Source organism: Oenanthe melanoleuca, chromosome 5, assembly GCF_029582105.1.
Source record: "Oenanthe melanoleuca isolate GR-GAL-2019-014 chromosome 5, OMel1.0, whole genome shotgun sequence".
NCBI lineage: Eukaryota > Metazoa > Chordata > Aves > Passeriformes > Muscicapidae > Oenanthe > Oenanthe melanoleuca.
Window position 1 is genome coordinate 53,098,480 of NC_079339.1, and position 17,578 is coordinate 53,116,057.

Below are 17,578 nucleotides of genomic sequence, written 5' to 3' on the forward strand. Positions count from 1 at the left end.
TGCTGTTTTTCCAAGGGCTATTCATGGTTCAAAGCTGTAGACAATGCTGTTCCTTTCTTCACTCATTGCCACCTAGTTATCTCTGGCAGAGTGTGGCTCTGGAGAGAAGCAATTTGAGAGAGGAAATACATTGGAGATGGAAATAGCAGGGAAGATACAACAAGGACTTGACTTTCTTGTTTCTATCTTATTCAAGATTATGTTTCCTGACTGAATCCCTGAAGACATTTGAGTTGTTCTAAAAATTATGGAAGGAAAAAAAGAAAATTTTTTCATGCACACTGCAGAGAATCCAGAATGATTCTGCTGATTTCCAAAGTGCAGAAGTGGGAAATGGTGGCCCTTGGCTAAAGCATGAAATGTAGGGAAGGCCCAGGGGCCTGGAGGAAACAAAATGTGTGTCCCAATCAGATACACACATGGGAACATTTGTGCCAGCATCCCAGTCCATAGCCCTTTGGAAAATCCATCTTGGTCTCTGCAAACATTCCATTTCATCAAAATTCAGTAAGTGGACAAAAAGTTATAGAAAGGGATAATTCTACAAATAATGCCATGACAGGACAGGGTTTAGTTGGAAGAAATGACTGATGAAACCCAAAGCCATGGGTTTCAAACCTTGGGCGTGCTCCTGCTCCTTGGAATCTTCCTGCATCAGCTCATCTGCACAGTGAGGAATCTTGTCTTCTCGTCCTGGGCTTACCCTGAGTTTCCCAAGTTCACACTGGAATTTGGCTCAGGAGCTCTCACACCTCATTCACGGAAAGGTGCAGTAAAACAAGTGCAAAACTCAATGCAATTTTTACAGCAAGGGCTTTGCAATCTGGACAAAATTTTTCTTGAAAGAGTAAAATCATCCTCCCATGGGTGAATCTGATCAGGTTGATTGGATATTCTGAAACAAGGTATACAGAGACATCAGTTATGTGATAAATTTGGAATGAATTAACAAAATTAATGAAGAATGAACATAATTTAAAAAAAATACAAAAAAAGTTTTAAAAACAATAACCTTGAGAAAAAAAATTTAAATCCTATTTTTCCCTACTTAGCTGACCTGCAGAAATTGAGGCTGAAAGGTGAGATATACACCAGTGGGATGGTGCAGTGGCTCTGCTTGGAGCAGTTCCCTGAGGAGGGAGGTTCTCAGGGAAGCATCCCATGGGCAGAGCTCCTGCCCTGCCCCAGCTCTGGGACACCTGCCCTGGCCAGGACACTGGGGTACAAAGTGGCACCAGGACATGAACTTATCCCCTGCACAGCACTGGGGCTGTGTGCTGGAATGCCTCACTCAGAGCAGCTCTGAAGAGACCCAGAGCTGCCAAAATGCCCAAACTGAAACTTTCTGTCTATTTTAATCCAATCCAGCATGATTGCAAAGCTTTTTCCTGCTGATCCCAAATGGATTTTCAGGCAGGGAAATTTATGAGAAGTAAACAGCTAGAGTTAAATAAACACTTGCAGGCCTCTGGCTATCCTGGCAGGGGACAAAAAAAAACCAAAAACAAAAAAACCCAACAACAACAACAACAACAACCAAACCTGACAGCAAATATTAGCAACAGATTTTTAACAGGTGGAGGAATTATCATATGTATCTAGGAAAGAAAACAAAACAGGCACTCCTAAATCACCAGTGCTGATTTAGACATGAGCTTTTAAATATAGTGTGTGAGCAGCAAATGAGTTCTAATTGAGGAAAGCTTGTAAACAAACAGCAGCTTTCATCTGCAGCATCACGAGTGATACAGACCCTGAGCTGGGCTGGACCAGGGCTGGCACTGGGGATGGAATGAGCTCTGATCCCCCTAAGGAATGTCAGGGCATCCTGGAGCAATGAGGAACAACAAAGCTGGACTCACTTCTCAAGGTCTGGATGGGCAAAAGGAGCAGTGGGGTCAGGGAACCAGGCATGCACCAGGATCCTTGTCCAGGTGCTGCAGAGACCCAGAACAACATTTGGGAGCAGTCAGCCTCCCATTTTTAAAGCCACCTTTGAGAGATTCCATTTGTCTTGAAATAAGAGAGGTGAGGGCCCTTTGCAGCACCTGTGTGGGATCTGATCTGTGCCATGCTCATCTCCTGCTTCAACATCCAAGGCTTACCAAGCACTACAAAGTGTCTGAGGAGCAATCTGGGAGTCAAAGGAGGGAATATGGCTGGGAGCAGACAGCTGGGGCAGTGGTCCAAAGGAAAGGTCTGCTGCAGCAGAGCAGTGCTCAGGCTGTGATGCAAGAGCAGGGGAGATAGAGCATGTCAGGAAACATCTACACAGTGCAGATACAATCAGGCTGAAAACACACAGAGCATGCCAAGGAAGTAACCTTGAATGTCTGCTGGTATTTCTCTCTGGGAAGAAACAACAGGATATTACGAAGGGACAGAAGCATGGACACAGTTGCCAATTCTTACCAAGATACATAAATTACCTGCCCTGGAAATGAGCATGAAAGGGAGAAGTGTTTATGCCCAGTCCCAGCCCAGGGCTCCTTAAAAGGCCAGCCCTGGCTCCACTTGCAGCAGTGCCCCAGTGAGCTGTCAGTGTCAGCTGGAGGTTTGGACAGCAGGGTGGTCACACTCAGCACAGAGCCCAGCCTTTCCCCTGGTGTGCAGGGAACAGCCCTTGGAACATGCTCCCACTGCAAGAGGGATGTCCTGCACCAGCCTCCCTGTGTGTGCCAGGCATCTGCTGCTGGGAACAGCAGCCAGCCTCTATTCAGATTTTATTTCTGTAAGTTTTAATCTCTCTCTGCTCTGATAAATGATTAATCGCTCAGATGAGCCGAACCAGAAACTGGCAAATCAAAGCCACCCTTGTTTTGAAAACACACTGCCCACAAACCCCAGATTAGCAGCATGCCCCACAGCAGGAGAAACACAAACCCCAGCAGAATATAGCACCAGCAGCTCCCAAGCTGCAGTACCCAAATTTAGGCATGGAGCTGGAGCAGCTGAAGCCGAGGATTGCTGGGACCCATATAGACCACCAGAGTGCACGGGAGCAGCAGGTGCTGGGAAACACTGCAAATCAAAGCCCTCCTTTGGGGCACTAAATATAGAGCAAAATCCAAACAGCCAGGCTGGAAAATGTGGGCCATGTGCTCCCTCCACTGCCCTGAGCTGTGGGTCCCACACAGCCAGGCTGCTGCCAGCCATGCCCCTAGAAGGTGCTGGGTCTCTGCTCCCACCACCACTGCCCATTAGCAGGGTTTTGTCCAGGGCCACACGGTGCAAAGAGGCTTCTCCTCACTTTTTCAGAAGATATTGCTGCACTTGAGATAGCCCTGCTGGTTGATCTGCAGTGACAGTGATGTCAGCAGCCTGTCAGAGTCCTCCCTGGGGACCTGCAGGAGGGCTGTCCCTGTGCCACCACGCCAGGGAGCCTCACCAGGCTGAGGGTGGCACCCAGGCACAGCCCAGTGGCACAGGCAGCATCCTTGCACTTCCCAGTGCATGCTTCAAGAATGTCCTGACACAGCAGAGTTGATTTTTTTTTCTCTTCTTTCTATTTTTGGTTACCATTTAATTAAAAAAAATAAAAATTGAAGACAAGTAAGAGCCTGCTGATCCATGCTCACCTTTTAACTTGCCCGAGTGCTCAACTCCAGCAGTTTTATCTCCCATTGAGAAGCTGCTCCACTCATCAAGAAAACCATTTCTGTTTTCTTTTGGGAAGTGGGGATGAGGAAATGCTGCAGCAGTTGAGCTGCAGTGCCCAGTGGAGGGACCAGCCCTGTCTGGGGCAGTTGTACCCCACAGAAGGCAGAGCAGGTCAGGAACATCACCTCAGCCAGAAAAGGGCTGGCTGGCCCTTTCCCTGCACAGGCTGACTGGGGGGCTCAGCACTGAGCCCTTCCTCTCACCCCTTTGCACCTCCTTGTAAGCAACACATGGAGGATTTTGGAGTGGAGCCCAGTCATGCAGACACTCATCAGTGAGGGGACCACCAAAGAGGGAAGCACTTAGATAAGGCACATGGCAAAAGGAGAAACAGATACAAACTGTCCCATCATTTCTAACCCATGGAGAGGTCAGGCCCTGGTTCACAGGCTAAAAAGAGTTCAAGAGGAGGGACAACCTCCTTCTCCCCAAATCTATCATGCACTATTTTGAAATGATGTACAGCTACATGTTTATTTGTAACTATAACTCCTAGATACACAAAACGAATTTTGAATTGCTTTTTCCAGTACTTGCAGGTATCAGGACCTAGAACAGCCCTGGCAGAGGATTTCCTCTGCTCCTAAAACAGAGAGCTGTCTGAAGCAGCTGTCAGGCATGGGAAAGCTTTTCCTAAGAGCTATCCCAGTGATGAACCAGAGCTGATGCTCTCTGACAGACAGTGATGGAGAGAAGCCTCCTGGGCTGCTCTCCTCAGTTTGAGCAGCCACATGTCTGCCCAGGGCTGGGCACAGGGCAGTGGCCACCAGCCACCCACCCCTTCCTCCTTCTCCCTTCTGCCTCTCCAGCAGCAAACCACAAGTGGTGGTGCAGCATTAGTGTGGCCCTTTCAGAGTGCAGGGCTGTGGGTGCACCACTTGTGAGACAGACTCTGCCAGCTGGGACTTGTGGCACAGCTCTTCACCAGCACAGAAACTGAGGAGGGATGAACCAGTGCAATGTGGTACCACCTTACCCTCACCCCTAGATCCTTCTGATGCAGCATTCCCCAAAACACAGTCTTCTTCCACATTCCCTGATGCCCACATCCTTTTCAGCCTCCTGGCTGCTGGGAAGGCTGCAGGGCTCGTTCCTGCACTGCCTGGTGTGCACAGATCCTTGTCACTGGCACATCCACCCACTCCCACCTGCCCCAAATAGACAGGATCACAGTGCTCAGACCCCACACCCCAGTGCTGCTCCTTGCAGACACTTATGGCAGAGTGAGCTTCTTGAGGGACCCCAGCACTCTGAACAGTGACACCACAGGCAACTTTGCTTTTATAAGGACCAGGAGCATGCAGAGCCAAGGCAGGAAACAACCACCTCTTCCTTCTCATCATCAAAGCCAATATGGTTCTAAAGGAAACCAGACCAGGGATTGTCAAGAAAGGATCTGAGCAGAGTATAGAACAGTGCTGGCCTTTGTGGGGTGCCCACACATCAGATGCTGTTCAGTTTGGTCAATCTGACTCCAAAGGGACAGAGAATAATTTGGAAGGGCACAGAGGTCATATAGGAAAACCAGCTGGAGACCTGGAACAGGTCTGCAAGTGGAAAGAGAAGAGACTGTGACTTTGAACTCCAACACTTAGGGAGAAAGTGGTGTCTACACTGTAATTCCCAAATGTTGTGGGGATGGAAACAACTGCTTGCTGTTTTTACATGACCTTGAGGAGCAGGTTCCCAACAAACAGAATGAAGCACTTTTCCACCCAATTCATGGTACACTTGTGGAATTCATTGCCACAGCACGTTGTGGAGGCCTAAAGCAAAAGAAGGATGATATGATGCTACAGAGGAGAAGTGCCTATCAAACATGACCCCAAAGTGCTGACTGGAAGAGCTGAATGGGTGTGAGAAGGGCTCGTGCTGCAATTTGCTGCTGCCTTGCACTTTCTGTAAGCATCTCCCTCTGGCCACTGCAGGACAGAGGAAGCTGCAGTAGATGGACCTTTGATCTGCACCAGTGCAGCTGTGGCTGAGCAACTTCCACCCACAGCTGGGGCTTCATTAATGAAGAGGTGGGGTTATGCCCAGAGTTATGCCTGCAGGCAGATGGCCAAGCCTTCAAAGGGCAGCTGCCACAGCAGTTTCCAAACCTGCTCCCCTGCTCCCTCCCAACCTCCCTCCACAGCCTATCAGCACAGCAGATCTGCCACAGGGAGAAGTCCCCTCCAACCCCAGCCTCCTTCAGATGGGTGGGAGCAAAGATGGGATAGCAGCTGAGAAAGGCCCACAGGTTAACAAGTCTCTCCCAGCCCAACAGGGCTGCAGGATTTTTGGTTGGCTGTGTTGTTCTTTTTTGCCAGAACATTTGAAAGTGACAGCCTCTCTTGGGAACCCAAAGGTCAGAAAACATCGTGCCTCCCTAATCATGGTCTTGCATCCTTACAGAATGTCACATTTACACCTGTAAAGTGACCCTTCTGCCTCATCCACCACTGGAAAGCAGGAAATCTTAGTGTGACTTCAGCAAAGCACATTCATTCCTTGTGTCTCAGTAGTTACAAAGAGTAATATGGATGGAGTACATTAATATGAGTGAAAACATGACATCTCCTCAACATTGCATAAGTTTTCCACGATTTTTTTCCCATCTAGACAAAACTAGAAGAAGATTTGTTGCCAAGAAAAAAATTAAATAGAGCTTTTCTTCTGAGCTTCTAAAGACTGGCTCACTGGTCCCTCAAGGGATTTATGCACTCCTTTCATAAAGATAGTGCAAAATATCCTTTGAGAAGAATTTCTACAAAATCATGCTGATTGTCTGCAGAAATCCCCAGATTACTAACTTTGAAGCAGGACAGGTGGGTCTCTGTTCAGCTCATTTGTAATGTACACTGCCCTGTACATTGTCTGTTTCTTCTTGCTCTAGAAATAGTAAATACAACATAAAAAGGAGATTCATAGAAACCATCCAGATTTCTTAGATTGATAGCTTTTCCAAGAGAAAAGGTAACCCAATGAACCATGGAACTTAATGATTCTCATAAAAAAACCAAAACTTCCTACTTAGCAACATTCATTTATCCCTACTTATGACATTCATTTATAAACTTTTGATTGCAAGCACATGTTTACAATCAAGTGGTTGAAGAAGAGATATTTTTGCACTTAGACTGAGTCTCTGTCACACTGAAAAAATATGCAGAGCATAATGTGTACAGAGCAAAAGCAGAACGTTTCACATATTCATATAGAAACAAGGATGGACTTGGAAAGGATTTAGTCATCTCTCTTTCTCAAGGGGACCTTTTGTTCCTTTACTCTTTTATAAGCCCATTCTTTACCCCACTATCTGTGAAAATGAAATAAGAACACTGGGCTAGTCAGGATCTGCTTCCAGCACTGAACAGAGCAAGCTGCAGAGTCCCATAATTTTTTCACAGCAAGAGTAAGCTTGATACAAGCACAGCTTTAGTGCTGAGAATGGAGGAAGAGCAAAGACAACCTCTACTCCCCTCACCTACAAGAAACCTCCTAAAGGTCACTACTACACCTCAGAGATGCCAGCTGACCAGGGCAGCTCACAAGCTTCTTGAACTGTTCTTCAGGCTCATCCCTTCTCTAGAGCATCCAAAGCACTAGGATGGCTCACCAGCACTCAGTAACAGAGTTCAATTCAGCCACACACATCATATCTCTAACACAAATTCCTCTGAAAATCTGTTACACCCTAATCCCATCCCTTTTGTCCAAGTTTCCTCACAACTAGAACTGCAGCTGGTGTCTGCAGCTTTCAAGACAGTGCCTGAAATGCCTTTCAGCCCTTAGCTTGCTCTTGGAAAGGTATGGTCTGAGTGAGTTATTTTGCTGGATACATCATTAACTTCCCATCCAAGCACAGTCAGATCTGAAGGGGAATAATTACGTGGCCTGCTGAAGAACAAACCAGACAACAGCAAATGGCCAAAAAAAGAAATTGAGCTCAGCAGGTGTTTCAGGTTAACATCAGGTCTTGGAAAGAGCATCAGGGAAGAAAAATTAACCCAGAACTACTCATTGCTTAGAAAAATCACAAGAGTCCATTTATTAGTTTGCCTCATTATGTAGTTCTTGTAACAGAGAAGATTCCAGCAGCACCATAATGCTTAGCACATGTGCAGCAGCAAAAAGTCAAGATGAAAGAGTCTAACATCTCCTGCAAAAATAAATCAAGAGGAAACAAAACTACTGAATAAGGTGAGATGAGGCATATGGAGACATACAAGTAATTTAAGAGCAGCATAAAAATAAAGTCTGCATAAAACCGAGCAAGGTGAATTTGCACAAGTCAGAAAGTTTACTTTTTGTTTATCCTCCTAACCTTACTCATCTTGTTTCACATATCTCAGTGTATATAACTCACTCATCACATGAAGGAGGCATCAAATAATTCTTGGTTTTAGCAGGGAAAGAGCACTACAAAACTGAACATTTGCCTGTGGTGGTTTTGTGAAGCCACAGGGGAACAACCCCTAGACACAGGATCAGTCCCTTTGTTCAGAACAGTGGGTGATGACCACTGGTGTGCCCCCTTTACTTTATATGCTCCTTCAGTACTGGGAAGAAGCAGAATTAGCACCTTCAGGAACAGTGAGCCAAACCATGACAGAACAGCAGGGAATTTATTCCAAACATATATAAACCTACGAGTTCTTTTGAGAAAGGTAACAGAATTATATTTTGAGAACTGACTCAGTTGAGAGTTGCTTCTGTCACGATGAAGACAAGCAAATACTCCAAGAAAAGCAATAAAGAGTAGCTGAATGATGACCGGAATAAAAGCTCTGCTAGAAACTAGAATTCTGCCTCAGATGCTGATAGTTACTAGGAAAAATTCAACTTTTATATTCCATATTATCTTACAGGAATTAATCTTTTACTATGTAAAACATCATATACAAAGGAACTGTTACAGAAACAGGGATAGACAGCTGAGATTGGAGCATGACATTTAAAAGCTTTGAATGGCTGCAGAGTAGAGAAAGGTATTACTTCAGAATCCAACCCAATTGTGAAAGGACACCTCTTCAGGCCCCTGCATGCTCAGGCAGCCTGTTCTGACCCCAGGAAGCCAAGCTCTGCTCAGACAAGGCTGCACTGAGCAGCCAGGGGGAGAACTGCAGAACAGGCACATGGAACACACTGAACATGTGAGCTGGCTGAGAACCTCGGGGATCATCCAGCCCAGCTCCAGCAGCTCAACAGCCCTGCTGCTCTGCAGGGACAGCCCCAGCTGGGCACTGCAGGTGTCTCTGACAGCAGCTGCTCTGCAGGCTGGCTGTGGTACAGGACAGGAAAGCACCAGCACTCGGAGCTGCACGCTCGGGTTACAGGAATTGAACCTGGACTTCCACTCCTCCTCTGTCCATCCGAGCTCCAAGCACTTAGAAAGCAAACAACAACCTGAAGTATCTTACACACAATGAGGGAATCATTTTATTAGATTATGGAAGACAGCAGCATTACAGTACAAAAAGTTACAAGAGTAGCAGAAAAAAAGTGTTTTTGGTTTAAATACTCAGGATTATACTGGGGAACATGAGAAGGATAGTACCCTTTTCTAAACTAACTCCTAACCAGGTTATCAAAATAAGTTTTGAATATTTAGCACAAGTAAAAAAGTTACAACAAACATCATTATAAAATGCTTTAATAAATAGTTTCTTTTCTGAAAGGTTTTTATTTTTTTTAAGAACATGTCAAAAAAATGTACTAAAACAGATGATCCTGCAAAGCAAATCCTGCATTCCTGTATAAAATAACTGGTTTCAAAACATTCATGTTTACATTGCTCGTGGGCCAGAGTTTACACTCTCAGACATCCGTTCTTCTCAGTGGTAGGGTAACTAGGTGTATGTAGTGTTATGCTTCTTCAGTAATTAAAATAAACTTATAGTCTGCCCAGTTAACAGCAATAATAAAAGCCTTTAAAAAAAAAAAAAAAAAAAAAAAAAAAAAAAAAAAAAAAAGCATAAGCCTTCCATAATATTTAACCATTTCTACTGAGGTACTCCCATCCTCTGAGCTTGCCAGCCTTTTTCCTTTAGAGCGAAAGATGAATAAAGCACAACAGAAACAAGACTGAGGAAAATATTGTTCCCTTCATTAGGCCTGTATTTAAACGCAAAAAAAGTAATACCACATGTAATTAACATATTCACAAAAGAAAAACAATGCCTCTCTATGTTGGTACTGTACAGTAGATGCACCCGTTAGTGTTCTTGAGATGGGCTGAACATGGGGATAAACAAACATTTCTGGATCTATTTACACGTAAGTGGTTATGCTCCTATGTAAATACAAATGACCAACAGATTCCTAACATTGATTGTATTAACATCATTTTCTAATCTGGACATAATACCAAAAAAAGTCTTATAAACTGCCATAGAACCTCCTTTTCTGCAACATAAATTAAAAGGAATGACATGTAAAAAAAAAAAAGAAAAAAAAAAAAAGACCAAAATATTTAACTTATTAAATCAAATATACAGAGTGATTCATTTAATATGTACATATTTACAAAAAAGCACTTTCACTATTAGAAAATAAACTGTGTCAGTTGGGGAACCTAGAGTTCTCACAATTTTACTATATTGATATGGCAGTCTTTGACAGTTGCTATAGAAAAAGTTTAATCTCAAGGCACTTGTCACATGCTTCAATACTGCAATTCTAAAGTAATTAAACAGAAATAAAAAGGCCACTTTTAAACCACAGTTGAAAGATCTCTATAATTTTTTTTGTTCCTATTACAAAGTGTGTAAGGCAAATTTGGAAAAATCTTACAGAAGCTACCAACGTAACAAGTGCAGTGAGCTGCCATTAATAGAGATTCAAAGTCAAGAAAGCAGTTTAAAGTTCACACAATTTCCTCAACCAGGAGGTTTTAAAGCCACCATTAAATTAGAGCAAGTAATAAAAAGAAATACATTCTGTAAACAGTGTACAGTCTTTTGTAATAAACTTTACACATATTGAAAATACAACCTCTCCTCTGCCACACAGCGAGTGTATTATAAGTAAACTTTACAAAAATAGCAACTATCAAAGATTACTCATTTTTTTTTCATCTGACAATCATTGAATAATTTATACAAGGCTAAAGAAACAAAATAAATTTTATTTATTATTTTTATTTATTTTTTTTACGCAAAATAAAGAAACTATGAACATTTGACTCCAGATATTTTTAGTCCTTGATGCAAAGTGGAGATGTCAATTTTTCCCCTCCCCAGCAAGCGCAGGCGCAGTCTGCCTACATCCCAAATACAGGTTAGTCTCTACTGCCTTCAAAGTTTGATGCATTCACATTTTTTACTGATCTGTTGTCCATTTTGCCTATTTGATGGGATTTCTTTACTGGACTGCTCTCTGATGTGTCAGACACCTTTGTCGGCAAAGGCTTTGCGAGTTTGTGAGAGAGGAATTTGTCCATTTCCTCATCTCTTTCCTCCTCTTCATCCTCCTCTTCCTCATACTCTACATACTCCTCTACTGCATCACAAGTTCTCTTTTGAGGAGATATGAAGTTTTTGCATTCGTAACGAATGTCTTTGTTACTGTAAGATCTGTCTATAGGATTTCTTATGGGATTTAAAGGTGCCCACTGATTATTGGCACCCTCTTCTCTGGGAGGACGGCTTCTCTCTCTCTCTTTTCTTCTCTTCCGAGTCCACCACACGCAGATGATTATACAAGTCAGCCACACAATGCTAAATACCGCACAAAGAATTGGAACCAAATAATCTAGAGGGCAAATGGAAAGAAATAAAGTCTCACGTTAACAGAACAAGATAAACAGCACTGAACATTTGCAAGAGAAATATCCATATTTAATTACAGATGACTGCCAAAGCATTTTTAGGAGAAAGGAAGAAAGATGTCTTTACAGCACAGTAACAACTGCCTGAATGCACCAGGTCCATCTGAAAGTGCTCTTTACTAGTTTATTTTACATGATTAATGATGAGGAAAGAAAGCTCCATTTGAGATCTTTTGTCCCCTCCAACAGACAAACTGGTTTTTTTTAAGTAGCATCTTTCTCAGGTATCTATGCAAAGTTGGCTGAGAAAATCTGAGTAATCCTGAAAATCCTTCTCCTAGCAGGAGGCAGCAATGGAGTGCTGTGCCTCCAAGTTGCTCTAGAAGTACTGGGACTTGCACCCCAAACACATCCTGCATGTATCATCAGAAAGAAAAGTTCCTTACTTTCAGTGTCTACAGACATTTATGTATCAATGATCTCCAAAAACATTCAGGTTAGGGCTGCGTAACCAAATTGATCATGCATTCTTCAGCAAGTTCCTGTTCTACCTCAGGATGAAATATCAGAATATTGGCCCTAGAGAGAAGAGTCTTCATTGCTCAACAAACAACAAAAGTTGAGGCAATTGCTTTTCTCCACTCTCCCAATCCAAACCTCACTACAGTGTCCTCCCAGCTGCATAGACAGATTACTTCTCTATAGAAATATTTCTGAAAAATTTATGTATGTTTGGACTTCTTCCCCCCTTCCTCCTCAAGAGCTGTACAGCTAGGAGAGCTGTATTTCTACTCTTCTTGATAAGCAAAAACTCACACATGGTAAGGGGCAACAAGAGATGAGGTGCTTTGTGTTCATAGAGAGCAATAGGATTGCTCAACAGCTCTGCAGACAAATGCTGTCAACCCACCACTCTAATGCCTCATCCAAACATAAATTCCCTCAGCAGTTTTACAACATCTGCTTACAGAATAACCTGGAAATGACTATATACAAAAACAACTCCTGTTTCAACACCAGTTCTTCGCTCGATGTTCAAGTGCCTTCTGAGCACATTCTTATGTGGAATGTGACACATTCTCAAACATTTCCTTTTGGTAAAGGAGGGTGAGTAAACTGCCAACATAATTGGCCTCAAGGGATCTCAATATTGTAATTTAGCAGTTATGGGAAGGATTGCACTCACATGAGTAACTGCTTTTCTCTCCTGATTTTTTATAAGCACCCTAACATTAAATCATGAATGGGAGAAATACTTCATAGAAAAAGGAGCTCATAACAGCCTCTCCAAGATTAGAATACAAAGCCTGCATTCTCACTGCTATCACATCTATTATTTCATCATATGAACATGGATCCAAGATTACTTAGTAACAGGTTCTTTAAACAGAATTCTCGGCATACAGATTTCAAATACAGACTACTATTTCTAAAAGCTAGAGGAAATCAATAAAGCATCTAAATTATCATCTTCACCTAGACACTTGAGCATCCCACAGAAATGAGATTCTCAACACACAGGGTTTTAGACCACATTTTCTGATAGGTTTTCACCCACCTCAACCAATTAAGGGGCAGCAATAGAACAAATAAAATAAAATATGTTGAAGTTTGCTTCATAACAATTCCACTTAAAGAACTAAGGGCCAGTGATCAATACGGAAGAATCACATTAAAATGAGGAGTCTGGAAACCATTTTGCAAGAGAAACCAAATTAATCCACTATTTTGGGAGAGCCTTTAAATCTTATTGAGGTGGGAGGCAAAGTAATCTGCAGCCCTTTAGCCCTAGAATTTAATGTGCAATCAGAAAAGCCAGAGGCTGAGGTGTGTCAAAATCCCAGCTCATTCCTTATCTTCTACACAACTGCTGTTTAAGGCAAGCACAAAGCAGGCACGCTCCTTCAGGAGAGCTGAGGAAACAGCAAATTTGCCAAGACTTTAACAGATGAAAGGCATTTCCTAGAAGAAAAATGCAAGGGAAGTGGAACCAGGCAATCTCCTAATTGTTTGGACTATGGATGGAAGATCTTCCAGAAGATTATGTCGGGGAGGTCTAGGAAAAAGTTGGGAGAGCCTCCTACCATTGTAAGATTTCCACTCTGGGGCTTAGTTGAACTTGAGCCTACCAGCATCTTCCACAAGCCCATCTCCTGCCTCCCCCAGGCAGGAACACAGGCATGCAAAACCTCCAATAGCTTATTTTGGCACAGCTCTTGGAGAGCCAGCATTCAGAGATAAAGGTCTCTAATCACACCATATCCTCTTAAAGAGGAACAAATGCTACATTTTAAGCCAGCTGTGCACTAGTGAGAAACACATGTTGAAAAAGAGCAAAGTTTAACATCATGGCCAAGCATTGAAAGAAACTAGACATCTTTAACTCTTGTTAAGGTAAATAAATAGCACATGAGCACTTCAGAGGAGATTGGTATCACACCACACCTTCCCTCTTCCCCGTGCTTTCCTTTCCTCACAGCCTCAGTGCAGCAGCATCAAGAGCTGAGGCTGGTTTAAGGTTCACGTAGGAGAATTGGACAGGATTGGAACAACTCCTGATCTTATGAAAAGGTGTGCTTGGGCTGGAGAGCTGGGTTGGAAGTCAGAGGTAAAACCATGGCAAGAATATCACGTTAAGGATGAAGTTTAAATTAGCACACAAGCACAGAATCTTCATCTCAAAGCCTCTTTCTCTTCAGTTAGTAACAGCAACTAAGGACACAACCTGGTGGATCATTTTCTCCAATGTGTAAAGAAGATAAGAGAAGTCTGACAGCAGGGGAACACAAAGCACAGCACAGAGGAGGTATGCACTGGAGCCTTACCTGATGATGAATTCCCAACAACGATGGTCTCAACTTTGACTTCAGTTACTGCCAACATAACTGTGCTGTTCTGTCGCTTGGTGATGGCATTCACTATTGTATTAGCAGCATTCTGAATGAGGCTGTTATCTTGTTCATCTCGGTGCGGGACAAAGGACTACAGGGAGTGAAGGGGGAAAGCAAGAAGTTATTGCAGCCACCTAACCATGGAGAAGTACTTTCTAAATCCAGCAACATCTTAATTGAGCTCACTCGGTTGAATTTGCCTGACAGTAGCTACAAACAGCTCTCTAAAAGCTTACCACAGCAACAGCATAGCTGGCTCTACCCAAACTGCAGATGCAGCGTCAGACTTGGTGGGTAGCACACCTGCTTGTTAATTTAGCAAACCTCAAAGGAAAGACAGTGACTTCCATGTTACTTAAACTGATGAGCCAAACTTAGTCATAGTTTGGAACGGTTCAAGACATGTGGATTATCTAGATAGAAGCTTGGACTAATAACAATCTGCTCTATTTATACCATACACTTTGCTCCCTGCATCATGGCTCAGCATGCTCTTTACAGTACTAGCAGAGACAGATAGTCCAGCTTGTGCCTGGATAAACATATACCATGAAAATTAACTCTTTATTTAAAACTAAGCTATACACAGGCATGGAGCTGTAAATGCAACTAAAGCAAGTCTTTAGTTCATCAGGGCAACAGTTACTTTCATCTGTTCAACTTGCACCGCCTTCCACTTCTCACTTAGTACCTTGTGTTTAAAGAACACTCCTGAAGCAGCCATACACTAAATGCACAGCAGAAACCTCTTCACAAGAACAACCCAAGTTCAGCCACCTGTAACTGCATCCTCTTACTGAAAAGGTCAAGAGCCCAACATTTCTGACACAACAAGCAGACACCTGCTCACTAATTTGGGCTGAACTAGTCTTTATAGTAATTTATCATGAGCTTATATGTAGTAGCCATCTGTCATTAACAAAATCCGCAGTTTCAGCTCTCTGGAAGTGTAGGAAATTGTGAGATCACAAAATTGCTTTGCAGACAAGACTAAGCCACAGATTGCTCCACCTGCATTCAAGTGAAACAAGCTTGAACAACTTCTTCCCCAGCAAAAACAATAAGAAAACATATTTGTATATATATACACACATCTCATACTTACAATAGCTACTTCCACTGCATTCTCTGTGGAGTAAGATGGATCACACAATATTATCAGAGTTCTGTCCCTAGAAACAGTCCTAGTAGCTGGTAAATACCGGATTTCAGAACAGATATTTTCTGTTGTAGTGCCCTGTTAGAAGCAAGGGAGAATGTGTCATTTTAGCTCAAGCTAAAAACAGCATGCAAAAATAAGGACCTTCAGTTCTTGCAGTTGCTAAGAACTGATGAAGGCAGCAAAGAGGGGAGCAAGAAAGGGCAGAAAAGTGAGGAATAGGGTTTTGGAATGAAGGGCAAGGAATTCAGCCTACATGATTATATTAGTATAATCTGAGCCCATCTTGAAATGCAAATAGTTCTTCAAGACTCAAGAAGATAAAATATTCAGTATAAACCTGAATTTTGCCTTACCCTTTAGACAAAGCACAATTAAAAGCAACAGAGGAGTCTAGTAATAAAATGTGCAAGCTTATAATAGCAAGGAGCCGTACTAAAAACCTTAATCTTGCATGCTGTGACATAGAATAGATCCCTACATATATTGCCACACTTCATTAAGAATTCCATTCTCACCTGGGGGACTTTGTCTCCATTAAAAATTAAAGTAATTCTAGCACAGTCGTTGTCCAAGTACCCAGAATTAGGCAGACACTTGATATTGATAGGCAGAGGTTCAGAGGCACTGCATTCACCCCAGTTTGTGCATGGTGGCTGAAAGCATTTCATATACTTCTCCTGGCATTCCTGACCCATGGGACACTGGTTGTTGGAATTATCCCAGTATTTGTGTAACAGACAAGGCTTTTTTCCACACCACACCTAGAAATTAAAAAGAATAAAGCACTGTTACAGGTAGTTGTTCTCATGCATCAAATCCAAATAAGCAATTCACATAGAAAAATATCTGTCTTTTGATACTGCTGTAGTCCTAGTAGCAGATGGATCTGCTCTTCCATGTAATGAGGACATTTTGTACAGACACAAGAGTAAAAATCTGTGCAAAGAATCTGAGAAACCACTCAGGCATATCTCCTTAGAAGTTTATGGATTTGTCCCACCTGAGTTATACAGAAATTTAAGCATTTATTTTAATCTAATCCTCTAGGCTTCTACAATATCGAAAAAGAAATAACACCACAAAGATTAATTTCTTCAATATTCATACTGAGACCCCTGCCAGAGAATGCTGAATATATTAAGAGCTGATGCACATTGGTGATAAGCACAATCACTCCAACCATGCTCCCAAAAGGTAACAGGTTGCTGGTACCCACAAATTACTGGGGTGCAGCAAATTTCCAAACACAGCTCCATTCCAGGAACTGGACTTGGATGATCCCTGTGGGTCCCTTCCAACTCAGGATATTCTACAATGTAGCCTTTAAGATCCTACATAGCACTGTACAGCTATTAGGAACTTAGGGATTTCTCAAAGAACAATTGTCAGCAAGAAAGTGCAAGTGTTCCATTACACATGGAAGAAATCTAATACCACACAGACAAGGTGAATTTAAGGCACATGCATAATCTGCCTTTGGGTCTTACTTTTCCTCAGCCACAAAACCACCAAGATCTATCTCACAATAAATATACAAAGGTTGAAAGTTGTCAATCCATAAAGCTACTGAAGGACAATACAAAAAAGCAGTTAATAGCCAGTGAAAAATTTCTTCCTACACGTCCTCCAACTTGGAACTCACATTTCACAAAATTAAGAGTTCTAAAACTGCAAAGCTTCAGCAGTTTGATTTATTTATCCTTTATTCCAGCTCATGTTTCATTTTCTGCAACATGTGGTCTAGAGAGCCTGTTCTAGCAGGTAGACAGGACAGTAACTTATGATATTAAAAAGACAATCCGTAACTACTTTTACAGGAAGCCACATTTTTTTTTTTTTTTTTAACAAAGGAAATTTAGAGGAGACAAAGACTAACTTGTGCATGAAGAACAATGAGTTTGTTTCAGCCCCAGGAATTTAGGAAAATAGGATACAAAGCCTACCTTGGTGCAGTCAATACGTCCATCCAAACAGTGGCAGCTGTTGCACTCCTGTTCCCACCGGCTGCCATGGGGAAAGGTCATTCCTTTAAGCCAGCAAGGCTTTCCAATTCCAATCACTAAAGAAAAAAAAACATAAAAAGCACATTCAGACACTTCACCTCTTCAAGCT

The 17,578-nt window shown here is 42.5% G+C and overlaps 1 protein-coding gene across 2 annotated transcripts in view; it reads right to left on the bottom strand.

Moving 5' to 3' along the window:
• Positions 1-9,057: 9,057 nt before the first annotated feature.
• Positions 9,058-17,578, bottom strand: part of JAG2 (jagged canonical Notch ligand 2) — a 68,328-nt gene continuing 59,807 nt past the window's right edge. For both annotated transcript variants that reach the window (XM_056493556.1, XM_056493557.1), the window contains 5 exons: positions 17,410-17,525; positions 15,982-16,227; positions 15,410-15,541; positions 14,239-14,395; positions 9,058-11,397 (listed from right to left, as the gene is read on the bottom strand). In XM_056493556.1, coding sequence (XP_056349531.1) covers positions 10,925-11,397; positions 14,239-14,395; positions 15,410-15,541; positions 15,982-16,227; positions 17,410-17,525 — 1,124 coding nt within the window. In that variant the 3' untranslated portion in view covers positions 9,058-10,924. The remainder of the gene's footprint in view (positions 11,398-14,238; positions 14,396-15,409; positions 15,542-15,981; positions 16,228-17,409; positions 17,526-17,578) is intronic.